Raw genomic sequence first — 14,393 nt, 5'->3', positions numbered from 1 at the left:
TAAATTCAGATAAAGCGGCTGGATGAACGAAAATTTGAATCCAAAATTTATGAAGCTGAAGAAAGCGCAACATTATTGAAAGCGCCAAAAAGAGGAAAATTACTATGCCTAATTTCATCATTCCAGAAAACCATCACTATTATCTAATGAAACCTGATAAGTACGACTTTTTTTGTAAGAATTCCTACAGCTGATCATATAGGGTAAAACCGAGGCTAGGCGAATACCTGAAATAAGACAGTGCTTCTGCCTAAACAACATCAGATTAGACGTGCTAAACACTCAAAAAGACATAACACGGAGTATGAGAATGCTCTAAATGTTGCAAAAGATAGCAAAACATCATTTTTAATTTAATTTGTTTTTATTGTATCAGTTAGGTACTTATTATACCTGTTCGATATGATTTAGCATTAGATTTTTCACTCAATTAGATCAAATTGATCGATATTACTCAATAAAATTGGCCAATATTATTGACACCTATGTGGAAGGAGGTATGTGACATTCTCTAAAATTTTGTGTTGCCTAGTGAATGAAGGCGATATGTGACTTATCTATCGTATGAAACTTACATTGTACAGCTGGTTCCTAAAAAACTGATACGACTCTTAAAGCCTATTTTGTAGAAAATTGAGCAGTGTATTTTAAAGGATAAATACTATTATTTACGTACTGTCACTGTCACTTGCCAATCTTAAAATTTGTCAGATAACTTATTCTGTTCAACCTCAGAAAATGGCTCCACATACTAGCAAAGAACTAAAAGCAAGAATCGTAACGAAATTAGAAGATGGTTGGTCACTATCTGCCGTAGCGAACTATTTTAACGTAAGCAGAACAACAGTTTTTAATATTAATACAAAATGGAGAGAACAAGAAACTCGAAAGAAAGCAAGGTTCTGGAAGACCAAAAATATCTACCGCCCATGAAGATTGTAAGCTTTTGGAGAGATTAGAAGAGAATCCTTTTGAAGATGCGAAAACTGCAAGAATTCAAAATAATATCAAAATTTAGACCTTAAGGTGATACAGTAGCGATCAACAGGTAGCCAAAACGCGTTCCAAGATTCCGGCTGTAATTTTGAATATTTTTTCGAGATATTTGGCACACGTATTCTAACTATAATAAAGAATGGCGGTACAGAGTCCAATTTGAAAAATATATTAATATGTGGAAATTACTCTGCAATTAAATACAATATTAAAAAAACGAGCCTGTACCGCCATTAAGAAGAACAAAAAAATACACTTTCTTCAAATAAACTTTTTTATCCGATGCCTAGATTTTGTGTTATTTTGGAACTACTAATGAAATAAAAAAAAGAATGTGTGTGTACTTTGTACGCACGTAAGAAGTTATACTTCTACTACATATTATGTGATTTTTAAGACAATACCAAAAATTTTAAAAAATAAAAGAATAAAACGCACACAAACACATTGAAAAATGCCACAAAGAAAAAATTATTTCTGAACGATAATAATTGTTGGCAAAAATTTTTAAATACGCATTTTCTGAAAAAAAAATTATATAACAAATATACTTACAATCATAACATACATAAAAAAATAAAAAAATAAAACTTGTATCGGGAATTGAACCCTTGAATTTCGTGCCGCTTTGACTCGTAATCGAAGCGTAGACTCACTCGTCCAATCCCACATTATTTATCATGTGGAAAAATACGGTAACTGAACGTTTTACTGTTTGACAGTTGTTTTGAAAATTAAATTATGTAGTTTAAATTTTGTGGAAGAAAATATAAAAATATAACAAAACAGTAAGAAAACAATATATTAGATGAAGATTGGTAGAACTTTTGTTGGTAATCAAATTAAGTATGTAAATCAAAGCATTACATACCTACTAGATAAATAAATCTACGCCAAAAAATCATAATTTAAAAATAAAAATCGAACCTAATTTGGGATTTCTCTCTAAAATCCGCATTCTTGTGAAAATAAATGTATGTATTTCAACCTAATCCAAATGTATAATTACAATATGATTATAATAAAAACTACTTACCAAATTAGAATGAGTTTTCCTTGTCCAAAATAGTCCAAAAGTCCAAAAATATAGGTATATGAAAACTATTTAAAAAGGCAGTATAACTATTAACTAACTTTTGTTTGTTGTTTCTTTTCACACAAATTTTAAAACGCAACAACCATAAATAATCTAACTACAGCTGTGCCACAGCCGCCATATTGAATAATTTTTGACATGTCATTTGAACATCCAATCAGAACAAAGTTATAATGCGCATGCGCCCGGTCGCTAGGTTTTCCCATATAAAAATTTACCCTCTATCGCCGGTAAAGAAGTATAACTTCAAAAATTTTAGTAGTTCCAAAATGACACAAAATCTAGGCATCGGATAAAAAAGTTTATTTGAAGAAAGTGTATTTTTTTGTTTTTCTTAATGGCGGTACAGGCTCGTTTTTTTAATATTGTATTTAATTACAGAGTAATTTCCACATAATAATATATTATTCAAATTGGGCTCTGTACCGCCATTCTTTATTATATTACGAATACGTGTACCAAATATCTCGAAAAAATATTCAAAATTACAGCCGCAATCTTGGAACGCGTTTTCGCTACCTGTTGATCGCTACTGTTTCCTCTTAACATTACAATTTATGAATTAACATATTATGTAATCAATTGTTTGTTTGTTTATTTTATCATTTGTCTGCCACAATAAATATAATATAAAGTCAAACCAATCAAATACACTGCTCAAAATGATCAAATATTACTAAGAGTCGTATCAGTTTTTTTAGGAACCAGCTGTACCTCTAAAAAGCTCAATAACAATGTTGTCAAGCTTTTTAGAGGTACACTGTAAGTTTCATATGATAGACATATCACCTTGATTCACTAGGCAACTCAAAATTTTAGAGAATGTCACTTACACCCTTCTTCCACTTAGGTTTTTAATTTCACTTTACCTCATTTATTTATATTCCTGGTTTTAACAGTCAATCACAGTGCCTAAATCATAAAAATTAACAAAAAGGTTGAATGAACAATTAACACGAATGAAGCAACAATCAACTTAACTATACCTCGTCCAATTTACTTACCGTTGCACGTCATCCACGCCATAGCCTGTGACACGATACCAACACGAAATATTTAGGCGGTGGGTGTGTTCTTTTTTAGAATCAAAATGATTCTAAAGGGGAACACACCTACCGCCTAGATATTTCGTATTGGTATCGTGTCACAGGCTATGGCGCGGATGACGTGCAACGGTAAGTAAATTGGACGAGGTATACATAGATATTAATTAGTGCTGTAAATAACTACTGCAAACGTTACACCAGTTTAAAGCCAAAGTTAACATGCAAAAAGCTAGCAGTAAAGACATGCTTTATACATCTAAACACCTACGCTGGACTCTCCCCCTTCGCTACAAGTAGCAGAATCTTTCCTCCTGCGTGGAGGAGGAACGGGAGACGAAGGATCTGATTTTCGTCTAAAGGGTTTGCGTAACATTTTAACTATCTTCTGAGGCTCGAACCTACTACGTTTAGAAAGCGTACTCTGAGAACCATTACCCTAAAATTAGTACTGGTTAAACCTACACCAAGTATGTTATTATGGTATAACTACAAAACTACAATTACTCATTATAATATGAATAATATGGATGAGAACCTGAAAGATGAAATCTTTTTAAAATAATAAACCATTAATACACTGTGCAATGGTGTTAGTTCATTTAAAACGGTTTAAAACTTCAGTAGATAAATATAGTACTTATATAGGTACCATTGTTGTTACATTATATTTTAATGTATTTTTGTCCAGAAATTGACATATCTTCTACGGTGCCATCTCCTGGTGGAGGTTAGCAATCATTACAAGAACTCTTATCTTTGATGCTATTGCTCTGAATAACTCAGTAAAGGTGAAGACAAACCAAACAAGTTTCTTAAACAAGAGATTCTTTGTCTTCGTCTTCATCTCTTTTTCTCTATTTTACCCCACATGATCAGTTAAAGTAGTAGGCTATTGATTATATTCAAAATAAGATAGCTAAAAGGAACTACAACGTTAACGGGGTTTTATTATTTCATATGGTCAATGGACATCTATATATGAAAAAACCGCAGAGTGCTACCATTTAAAGGGGTGCGTTTTTGAGAAATGGGTGAATTAGTCCCTGGGCACAGGTTACATTAGGGTGAGTTCTATGCACTTTTGGTACACACATATCTACATAAAAATTGTTCCTGGTTAAATTTCCTATCTGAATATCACTTTTTAAAGTCAATGATACTTTTTTTTACAAAAATATATTCAAGAGAAAAAGCACAAAGAAACCCAAAAGAAAGAAATTTTGTTTTTTGTCCCATAACTTTTGTCCTAGAGGATATAGTTATAGACATTGGTTTACAGAAAAAAAACCTACATATTTCTTCTTTAAAATGTTGTTTAGTAGAGGTAATTAGGATTTCTAGTTTTCGAAATATGATTTTTCAAAGTTCGCCACTCACAGCAATTTTGGGCAATTTTCCTTGTTATTTCGCATATATTGTTCTGTAACTTTTTTCTACGTAACTTTAGGTATATGTAATGGTACACGTAATAGGAATAGAAATCAATTACCTTTAAAACGGTCTGCTGTATAACGTTGTACGACTTTTTTTTAAAGTGATTATGGTTTTTCAAGTTTTTATACTTTTAACGATATTTCATAATATAATATAAAAATAAAATAATATTATTATATAATACATTATATATTATATAATATTATATTAGTGGGATCGGTACTCACCGGAGGGACCGCAGACGTTCGGAAACAATTAGCGTCTCTTTGCAAAGACAATGACGTCGACTTTGCAAAGTAACAAGACACTTACTCAACACACACACTACACATTACTCCCCTGACTTAGTGATAAGTTATACAATTACGTGGCTAAAGGTTCTAGTTCTAAACCAAAGCCAGAATCAGAGAAAAAAAAATATTATATTATATAATATATAATACCTAATATGAAAAAAATATTATTTTTTACATTTTTTACGATTATTTTTTAAATTTCTCCTTACATAGTGGGTTCGCTAAACTCAGGCACAACTGGCTAGTGACTTTAGTCGGTATTTTTTTTGTTTTTGGTCAACTTTGCCATTAAGATTGGTACAATTACTAACTATTTAGTATATATTTTTTTGCCAATTTTACCAAATTGGCAAAATTACTTACTAAAATCACTAGCCAGTTGTGTCTGAGTTTAGCGAACCGACTATAACTTTTTGTTTCTTGTACATGAATATACTATATATTGCTCAATAAAAAGGCTTACTTTCTGTTCTTTAAAATTCTTTGATATTTTTGTACCTGTTTTATTTAAAATTATTTCTTTTACAAAAATTACATAAATATTAGTTTTAGAAAACATCACTTTAGTTAAAATTATTTAATAGTTGACATTTAACAAATTTTCAAAAACAAAGTCCATCTCTTCGTTAGCATTAGCTTCAATATCTTCCTCTGACACCTTAGTTATCTTAAGAGTTCCCATAATTAGTATCCATGCACATGCACCCTTTGCAGAATATTGAACAACTAATTCCTATCTTCCTACAACCGCAGTTTTTTGTACATCCTTTGGTACATTTACATGCTATTTTTTCAAGCAAAGCTTGTGGTGCAGGAGCTTTGACAGTAAATATTTGAATTAATCCATATTTTGAAGTTTACCCGGCCAAGTCAAGTGGATCCAAAGGTCCACATATAAAAAATAAGATTCAATCTTAACACACAATCACATAGAAAAGTTCCTAAAATCAAGAATCTTTGCAAGTACTTATTACATTTTGAAAAAGCATATCTTATTCAAAAATAATCCTAGAATTTTGTATAATACACCATTTTAAAGTAAACAGAATAAGCATTCTTTTTTATTCTATAATATATACAGTAGGAAAAATGAAAGAATACTCATGAACGAACATATAAAACACGCTGCATTTTCCTGTCACCGTGTCACACAAAAAATTGGCCAGCGCAAGTACATGTAATAATTATTGTTACATGTACTTGCACTGGACAATTTTCTTTGTGACACGGTGACAGGAAAATACAGCGTGTTTTATATGTTCGTTCATGGGTATTCTTTCATTTTTCCGACTGTACCTAAATGTAGAAAAAAAAGTTATAATGGGAAATTTAAAAAATAATCGTAAAAAATATAAAAACTCGTTAAAAGTATAAAATCTTGAAAAAGATAACCTCTTTAAAAGAAGTCGTACAACATTCTACAGTAGAACATTTAAAGGTAATTGATTTCTATTCCTCTTACATGTACCATTGCATATGCCTAAAGTTACGTAGAAAAAAGTTACAGAACAATATTTGCGAAATAACAAGGAAAATGGCCCAAAATTGCTGTGAGTGGCGAACTTTGAAAAATCATATTTCGAAAACTGTAAAAACTAATGACCTCTACCAAACACCATTTTAAAGAAAAAATATGTAAGTTTTTTTTCTGTGAAGCAATGTCTATACCTATATCCCCGTGGACAAAAGTTATGGGACAAGAAACAAAATTTCTTTCTTTTGGGTTTCTTTGTGCTTTTTCTTTTGAATATTTTTTTGTAAAAAAAAGTATCTTTGACTTTAAAAAGTTATATTTAGATAGGAAATTTAACCAGGAACAATTTTTATGTAGACGTGTTTGTACCAAAAGTGCATAGAACTCACCCTAATGTAACCTGTGCCCAGGGACTAATTCACCCATTTCTCAAAAACGCACCCCTTTAAATGGTAGCACTCCGCGGTTTTTTCATCTATAGAGATTCATTGACCATATGAAATAATAAAACCCCGTTAACGTTCACGGTTATTAGACTTTATTACGGTTGTCTTGTCCGACGGTGGTGGGGAGACTTATATTTTTGACTTTACGTCACAAGAGTTTACATTCCCATATTTTTAAATGATTTTCGATCATTGAATGTGTGTTATTGTGTATATATGTGTATTATTTGTGTTATTATGAAATAATTAGACAAATAGTACACATTTTATCTCATACCGGGTGGTGAATCGTAAAAAGGGCCATAGGAAACTCAATGTAAAATTCTGAATTTATTGTTGAACTTCTGCTTTCCTAATTATTTTACATCAAAAGTTATGAGAGAATACTTTTAGGGCCGGTTGTTCGAACGCTAATCAACATTGATCACTATCAAATACTTAATTACTTTCACAGCTGTCAATGTCAACTTTGGTTGGGTTGCCGAAAACATAATTATTGATGACAATTATGAAATTAATTAATCAATTATGTTAATAATTGTTATGTTAATTGACTAGCTAATCTCATAATTATAATTAACTATGTTTTCAGCAACCTAACCAAAGTTGACATTGACAGTTGTGACAGTAATTAAATATTTTATAGTGATCAATGTTGATTAGCGTTCGAACAACCGGCCCTAGAGAATTAAAATCTGTATTAAAATCAAAAGTTAAAATTGTTCTACGATTTAAATGCATTCCAAAATTTTGAATAATATGATACATTTGCCACAATAGGTATGCGTGTAAAAGTAAGGCCACACGTTACTATTTAACTGACAGTGCTCACACCATTGACTGAATAAAAAAATCTTTATTATTAATCCTTTCTCCGCAACTGAGGGTATCTTATCAACTGTATTGTTTTTAAACAATAGATGATAAAATAAAAATATTGACAGTTCAAAAATGTGAACATTATTGCATTGTGTGTGGCCTAAGTTTGGGCTGAAAACTAAAATGTATTACATTTTTACAAAATTTTGGAATATGTTTAATTACGTAGACCAATTTTAACAGTTATTTCCAATACAGATTTCAATCCTCTACAAATAGTTTCTAATGTCTTTTGATGTACAATAATTATTAGGGAATCTGGAATTCAACAGTTCAGAATTTTACATTGAGTTAATGCAAAATTTTGTCGCATGTCAAAATTCTCAATGTGTTTTAATTGTATTCATTTTTTTCGAATCCTGAGAAAATTAATAAATATTTTTGAAAAATTTAAACTCAGAATGAAAGACTACATTATTACCGAGGGCTGAAAGTCCCTGAAAACTTCTATAATGTTTATTTTAATAAGTTACAGGGCTGAAAATAAAAGAGAAGTGTGATATTTAATTTCAAATATTTCATTCAAAAGAAACTTTTTATTTATTCTAAGGGGCTTTCCGCCCTCGGTAATAATGTAATCTTGCATCCTGCGTTTAAATTTTTCTAAAATACTTGGTTTTCTCAGGATTCGAAAAAAATCATATTACGATTCAAATGACAGTAAACTCTCGTGACGTAATCTCACCCTTAATGTTCATTGGTTAGTCGATTTAGGCAACCGTAGTAATGTCTAAGAACCGTGGTTAACGTTGTAGTTCCTTTCTATAGTACATAATCAATAGCCTATAGGGCATATCTCTCTCCTCTCATTATATTCCGTTACATTCTAACTTTCCTTTCTGGATGATAAACATCAGCTCACATGGTTTCTGCATCATTTATTTGACATTTGGAGTAGTCTCAGCATCGGGGCATTCTCGTCCTCAATTCTAAATTGAGATTCCTGTTAATTATAAATTATCTCATTCTGATAAATTAGTCGATGCGCCTGTTGATCTCGTATGATTTGATTCTCACCTCGGTATTTTAATCATAATCCTTTGAAGTGTTCTGTCATCTCCTTATTTGTAACGCACTGTAATTTGTTCTGCGTTCTGTCCCCGCAAACTTTAGAATCCTTCCGAATACACACATTTCAAAGACTTTCAGTTTTCTCATACTATTACTTCTAAACAGGGGCGGCTCGTGATAGTACAAGATGGTGAGGCACCCTACATTTGAGGAATATTATTATTACGGTGTTAGATTCTCTTTAATGGCCAGAAGGTCGATTTTGTGACGTTATAACGTGAGGCCGTCTACAGTACATTCTGCGAAATCATGTATTACCTCGTATATAAAAGCGTTCTCATCCTGCGATTTTATAAATGAATTTTCAGTTGAGACTTTTGCCATATTACTCAATCGTGTCTGTACAGTTGTATTTCTGATATAATTTTAATCCTTTTTAGCGCGGAGAAACTTCTTTCTGCAGAAGCACTTGTCATTGACAAAACAACACAAATCCATAATAATTTAAAAACTTCTGGCATACAAAGTTTTAAATCATTATCGTGAAAAAAAGTCTCTATCTATACTCAAAAAAAAAACGTTCTATTTTTTTATAGTAGAGGTTCCGATATAAGGTCGAACTGCACAGATTTGATAAATGGATAAAAATTATTGGATATGTAATGTCGTATGTTACCAATTATACAATTAATAATAGAAACAGACTGTTTGACTTGTACATACTTCTATATAAATCAAAACGGGAACTGGTGTATGTTTTCAAAGACTGATAGTGTGTAAATAATTTATTAAAATCAGCTAAGTACTTTCAGCATTTTTTAATGCCATCATCAGAGCTATCCTATAAAAAGACTAAGTTGAAGAATCTTATTCATAAAAAATTAGAAAGTGAAACTTACGTCTTATAATTGTAGCTACCTCAAATGAAGAGAAAACTTTGAACAAACACATTCTCATATTAAAAATTAACCCAAGGATTTAACCACTGGTCAGGGTAAAAACCCTTAAATGTATAAAATATTCACATTTAATAATGTATTTTAAAAAATGGCTACCATTTTTTCAATCAACAACTGTTACTGACAATATGCAAAGCCGACAGGATGCGGACGGAAACAAATTCATCGGTAGAAGAAGAATTTCCTGGGTGAGAAACTTAAGAAGATGGTATAGTTGCAGCTCAGATCTTTTCAGAACAACCGCCAATGAGGTACGGATAGCTGTGATGATAGCCAACCTCCGATAGGAGAAGGAACTACAAGAAGAAGAAGTAAACGTTCAAGATTCTTATCCACAATAACCGTGTTGTCTGCATACCCCAGGCAGTTTACTGTTGTAATTAAATAACCCACTTACTTATTATAAAAAACAAAGCAAATATTTAAATCAGTTTACACTTTCAATTCATATACTCATACCGAAGACCTCATATGTTTGAATCAGTTTATAAGAAGATTTGTTTACTTACCTCTTCTGTAGTACCATTGAACGAATTTTGACTATCTATGGAGAGATCACAAGCGGCTGGAGCTTCCTCGCAACCCAATTCATTTAAGGCACTTCTTATCAGTTCGGTTTGTTTGAGCATCTTCCTCTCTTGGCATTTTAATTCGTTTATTTCCTTTTTGGAAGTATCTATATTTATAGTAGAGAGCCTAAAAAGTAAATAAGCATTTAATCGACTCCAGAATGTAACAAAAGATCATTATACAGGGTGTAACAAAAATACAGGTCATAAATTAAATCACATAATATTCTGGGACAAAAATAGTTCGAATGAACCTAACTTACCTTAGTACAAATATGCACATAAAAAAGTTACAGCCCTTTGAAGTTACAAAATGAAAATCGATTTTTTCGAATAATATATCGAAAACTATTGGAGATTTTTTATTGAAAATGGACATGTGGCATTCTTATGGCAGGATAGTGAAATTTGTGCACCCCATAAAAATTTTATGGGGGTACCATTAGTTAAATTCAATATTCTTAAAACTTTTTTGCCTCTTAGTATTTTTTCGATAAGGCAGTTTTTATCGAGGTGAGGCTTATTTTTTAATATGTTTACATAAAAATTTTATGGGGGTTTTGTCGTTTTAAACCCCCCAAATGTTTGTGTACGTTCCAATTGAAATATTACTGCGGTACCATTAGTTAAACACAGTGTTTTTAAAACTTTTTTGTCTCCTTGTATTTTTTCGATAAGGCACCTTTTATCGAGATGTGGCTTCTTTTTTAATATGGTTCAAAATATACCTAAAAATGTAAATCATAAATAAATTTTCATATTATCACCAAGTCTCCATAATCGTACTTAACCATATACAAATATATGGTGGATTTGACATGTATTCAAAAATATCTCGATAAAAACTGACTTTTCGAAAAAGTATTAAGAGAGAGGCAAAAAAGTCTTAAAAACATTGAGAATTCAAGATGGTATAATGTCCGAACCGGCCAACCCGTTTAAAAAGAAGATTTCATTTTGTCCTATAGCTCTGCTGCTCTTGGCTATTTTTCGAATTCTTCCATTGTTATTGAGGGACCTCTACAATTTTGTATTTATTTTACTTGTCGTTCATCGCTAACTAGCTTTTTACTGTACCCATAGAATGTACCTACTCTTCCCATCTTTTTAGTTTGTAGATACAGTTTATGATAAGGTTATATACCTTCTTTATCGACCGATGTTTTACATGGTATACTAGCAGTCTCTTTTAGCCTTTTTCTTCTTATTTCTGGCTGTACGTTGTTGTATTTTTTTTTGAGGATCTCGGTTTCTAAATTTTGTTTCTTTTGTCCATAAGGTTATTCACTAGTACCCCAGGCTGTGGGTGAAAAATAGGTCGATTTCAGGATATAATTCAGGAATTTTTGAAACCTATCAGGTGTTGTAAAGGACGATGCCAGGAATAACTTCTACTAAAATGTGACCAAAAATATTGTGAGCTTTTTTTGTTATTGCGATTTTCATTTGTTAAATTTGCAATTTTTAAAGATTTTTAATTTTGCAGCTTAGGATATTGATTCTATTGAAAAACTTTTTAATAGAAAGTTGTAGTAAATTAAAAATCCTACAATTTGAGGTATGGTAGGTTTAATTTAGTTAATTGGTTATTGGAAAACAGCCTGCGAAAGTCCAAAATGGCCGTTTTTTACAATTGCATTATTTATTGTACAAATATTTTTTTTTTATTTTTTAAAGCTTTAAAATGAAGATCTTCCAATTCCAAACATAAAAAAAAATTGTAAATCCAGATTAACGAATTTGTTGCTTAGATATTATAAATTGTTTATCCCAAGAGAGTTGGTGAGAGTTGGTTTATCCCAAAAAAATCGTAGAGAGTTGGTGAAACATCCAAGCTCCTTCTAAAGAGTTATATTTTCATATTCTGATGTAAATAAATGCGTAAAACATTTTTAAACCTCTAATTTTTGGGTTTGAAAATAAGGGGGCAATTTCGTTATAAACATTTAGAGCTGAAGCGGCCCTGTACATCCTATGAGTTTTTAACTTACATATTATTGTTGCTGAAGATGAAACGAAGATTTATAAAAAAATAAAAAATTTCTACGACCAAGTGAAGCAGAAAAAATTTTTTGTTTGAAAATAAGGGGGCAAATTTCTTTATAAACATTTAGAGCTGAAGCGGCCCTGTACATCCTATGAATTTCTAACTTACAGATTATTGTTGCTGAAGACAAAACGAAGATTTATAAAAAAATAAAAATTTTCTACAACCAACTGAAGCCGAAATAATTTTTTTTTCTTAAATCGTGGTGCCTTTATTTATAACAATTAAGAAATTATTTTACAGTCATTGACTAAAGAAAGACTATATTATCTTAAAATAAAAATTATTATAAAATATAATTACATTTAATTATTAAAAATTATTTTTAAAATCGGTGCTTTTGCAAGCGGCCGAAATTTGCAAATCGCCCGGCTCGTTTCAAATCCGCGCGCTCCGAAAATTTTTACGTAACTTGTATTAAATTTTGACAGAAAACAATTTAATAATATTACCATTATAATATACAGTCTATTTACCACTGTATTTGTTTTTCTTGATAAACTTTTATATGTGAAATTAAATTTCTGAAGAAATAATATTACAAAAATGATACATATGTATGAAATATATAACCATATTTTTAATTTTTTCATTTTTATATAATTATAATAATAATAATGTTACTTCTTACTATAATATACAATATAAAACTTTTTCTTCTTGTAGTGACTATTCGTTTTGGATTTCACATATAAAAGTTTATCAATAAAAACAAATACAGTGGTAAATAGACTGTATATTATAATGGTAATATTATTAAATTGTTTTCTGTCAAAATTTAATACAAGTTACGTAAAAATTTTCCGAGCGCGCGGATTTGAAGCGAGCCGGGCGATTTGCAAATTTCAGCCGCTTGCAAAAGCACCGATTTTAAAAATAATTTTTAATAATTAAATGTAATTATATTTTATGATAATTTTTATTTTAAAATAATATTTGTCTTTCTTTAGTCAATGACTGTAAAATAATTTCTTAATTGTTATAAATAAAGGCACTACGATTTAAGAAAAAAAAAAACAATTATCTCGGCTTCAGTTGGTTGTAGAAAATTTTTATTTTTTTATAAATCTTCGATTTGTCTTCAGCAACAATAATCTGTAAGTTAGAAACTCATAGGATGTACAGGGCCGCTTCAGCTCTAAATGTTTATAACGAAATTTGCCCCCTTATTTTCAAACCCAAAAATTATCTCGGCTTCACTTAGTCGTAGAAATTTTAAATTTTTTTATAAATCTTCGTTTCATCTTCAGCAACAATAATCTGTAAGTTAAAAACTCATAGGATGTACAGGGCCGCTTCAGCTCTAAATGTTTATAACGAAATTTGCCCCCTTATTTTCAAACCCAAAAATTAGAGGTATAAAAATGTTTTACGCATTTATTTACATCAAAATATGAAAATATAGCTCTTTAGAAGCAGATTGGATGCTTCACCAACTCTCTATGATTTTTTTTTCAAAAATTTATAGCCTTCGACATTTGACCTCTTGGGATAAACAATTTATAATATCTAAGCAACAAATTCGTTAATCTGGCTTTACAATTTTTTTATGTTTGGAATTGAAAGATCTTCATTTTAAAGCTTTAAAAAATAAAAAAAAATATTTGTACAATTAATAATGCAATTGTAAAAAACGACCATTTTGGACATTTCGCAGGCTGTTTTGCAATAACAAATTAACGAAATTAAACTTACCATACGTCAAATTGTAGGTTTTTTTTAATTTATTACAACTTTCTATTAAAAAGTTTTTCTCTAAAATCAATATCCTAAGCTGCAAAATTAAAAATCATTAAAAATTGCAAATTTAACAAATGAAAATCGCAATAAAAAAAAGCGCACAATATTTTTGGTTACATTTTAGTAGAAGTTATTCCTGGCATTGTCCTTTACAACACCTGATAGGTTTCAAAAATTCCTGAATTATATCATGTTTTTTCACCCACAGCCTGTGGTATAGATAAAGAGTATACTGAGCTTAGTCTTTTGGGAAATATTTCAGATAAATGACATACTTTGAAAAGAAAACCAAATAAAAAGGTCGAAAGCTTAAATTAAAGAGTATATTAAAGTCACCCGGTGTATAGAACGTTAACGGCAATGGTCAAAATAATTAAATTTATTTTATTATTTATTTTCA

At 30.5% G+C, this 14,393-nt stretch overlaps 1 protein-coding gene across 2 annotated transcripts in view; it reads right to left on the bottom strand.

Moving 5' to 3' along the window:
* The window catches only part of LOC114333219 (tyrosine-protein kinase Fer), a 211,590-nt gene that overhangs the window by 38,811 nt on the left and 158,386 nt on the right, over nucleotides 1–14,393 (bottom strand). Inside the window, exons 7-8 of one of the 2 annotated variants that reach the window (XM_028283078.2) lie at nucleotides 10,147–10,333; nucleotides 3,407–3,574 (exon numbers count right to left, since the gene is read on the bottom strand). In XM_028283078.2, coding sequence (XP_028138879.1) covers nucleotides 3,407–3,574; nucleotides 10,147–10,333 — 355 coding nt within the window. The remainder of the gene's footprint in view (nucleotides 1–3,406; nucleotides 3,575–10,146; nucleotides 10,334–14,393) is intronic. The other variant, XM_028283079.2, reaches the window with a different exon arrangement.

The sequence above is a fragment of the Diabrotica virgifera genome, chromosome 7 (assembly GCF_917563875.1).
Source record: "Diabrotica virgifera virgifera chromosome 7, PGI_DIABVI_V3a".
Classification (NCBI taxonomy): domain Eukaryota; kingdom Metazoa; phylum Arthropoda; class Insecta; order Coleoptera; family Chrysomelidae; genus Diabrotica; species Diabrotica virgifera.
Note: the sequence above shows the minus strand (reverse complement) of the source record. Positions and strands in the feature narration are given on the sequence as shown.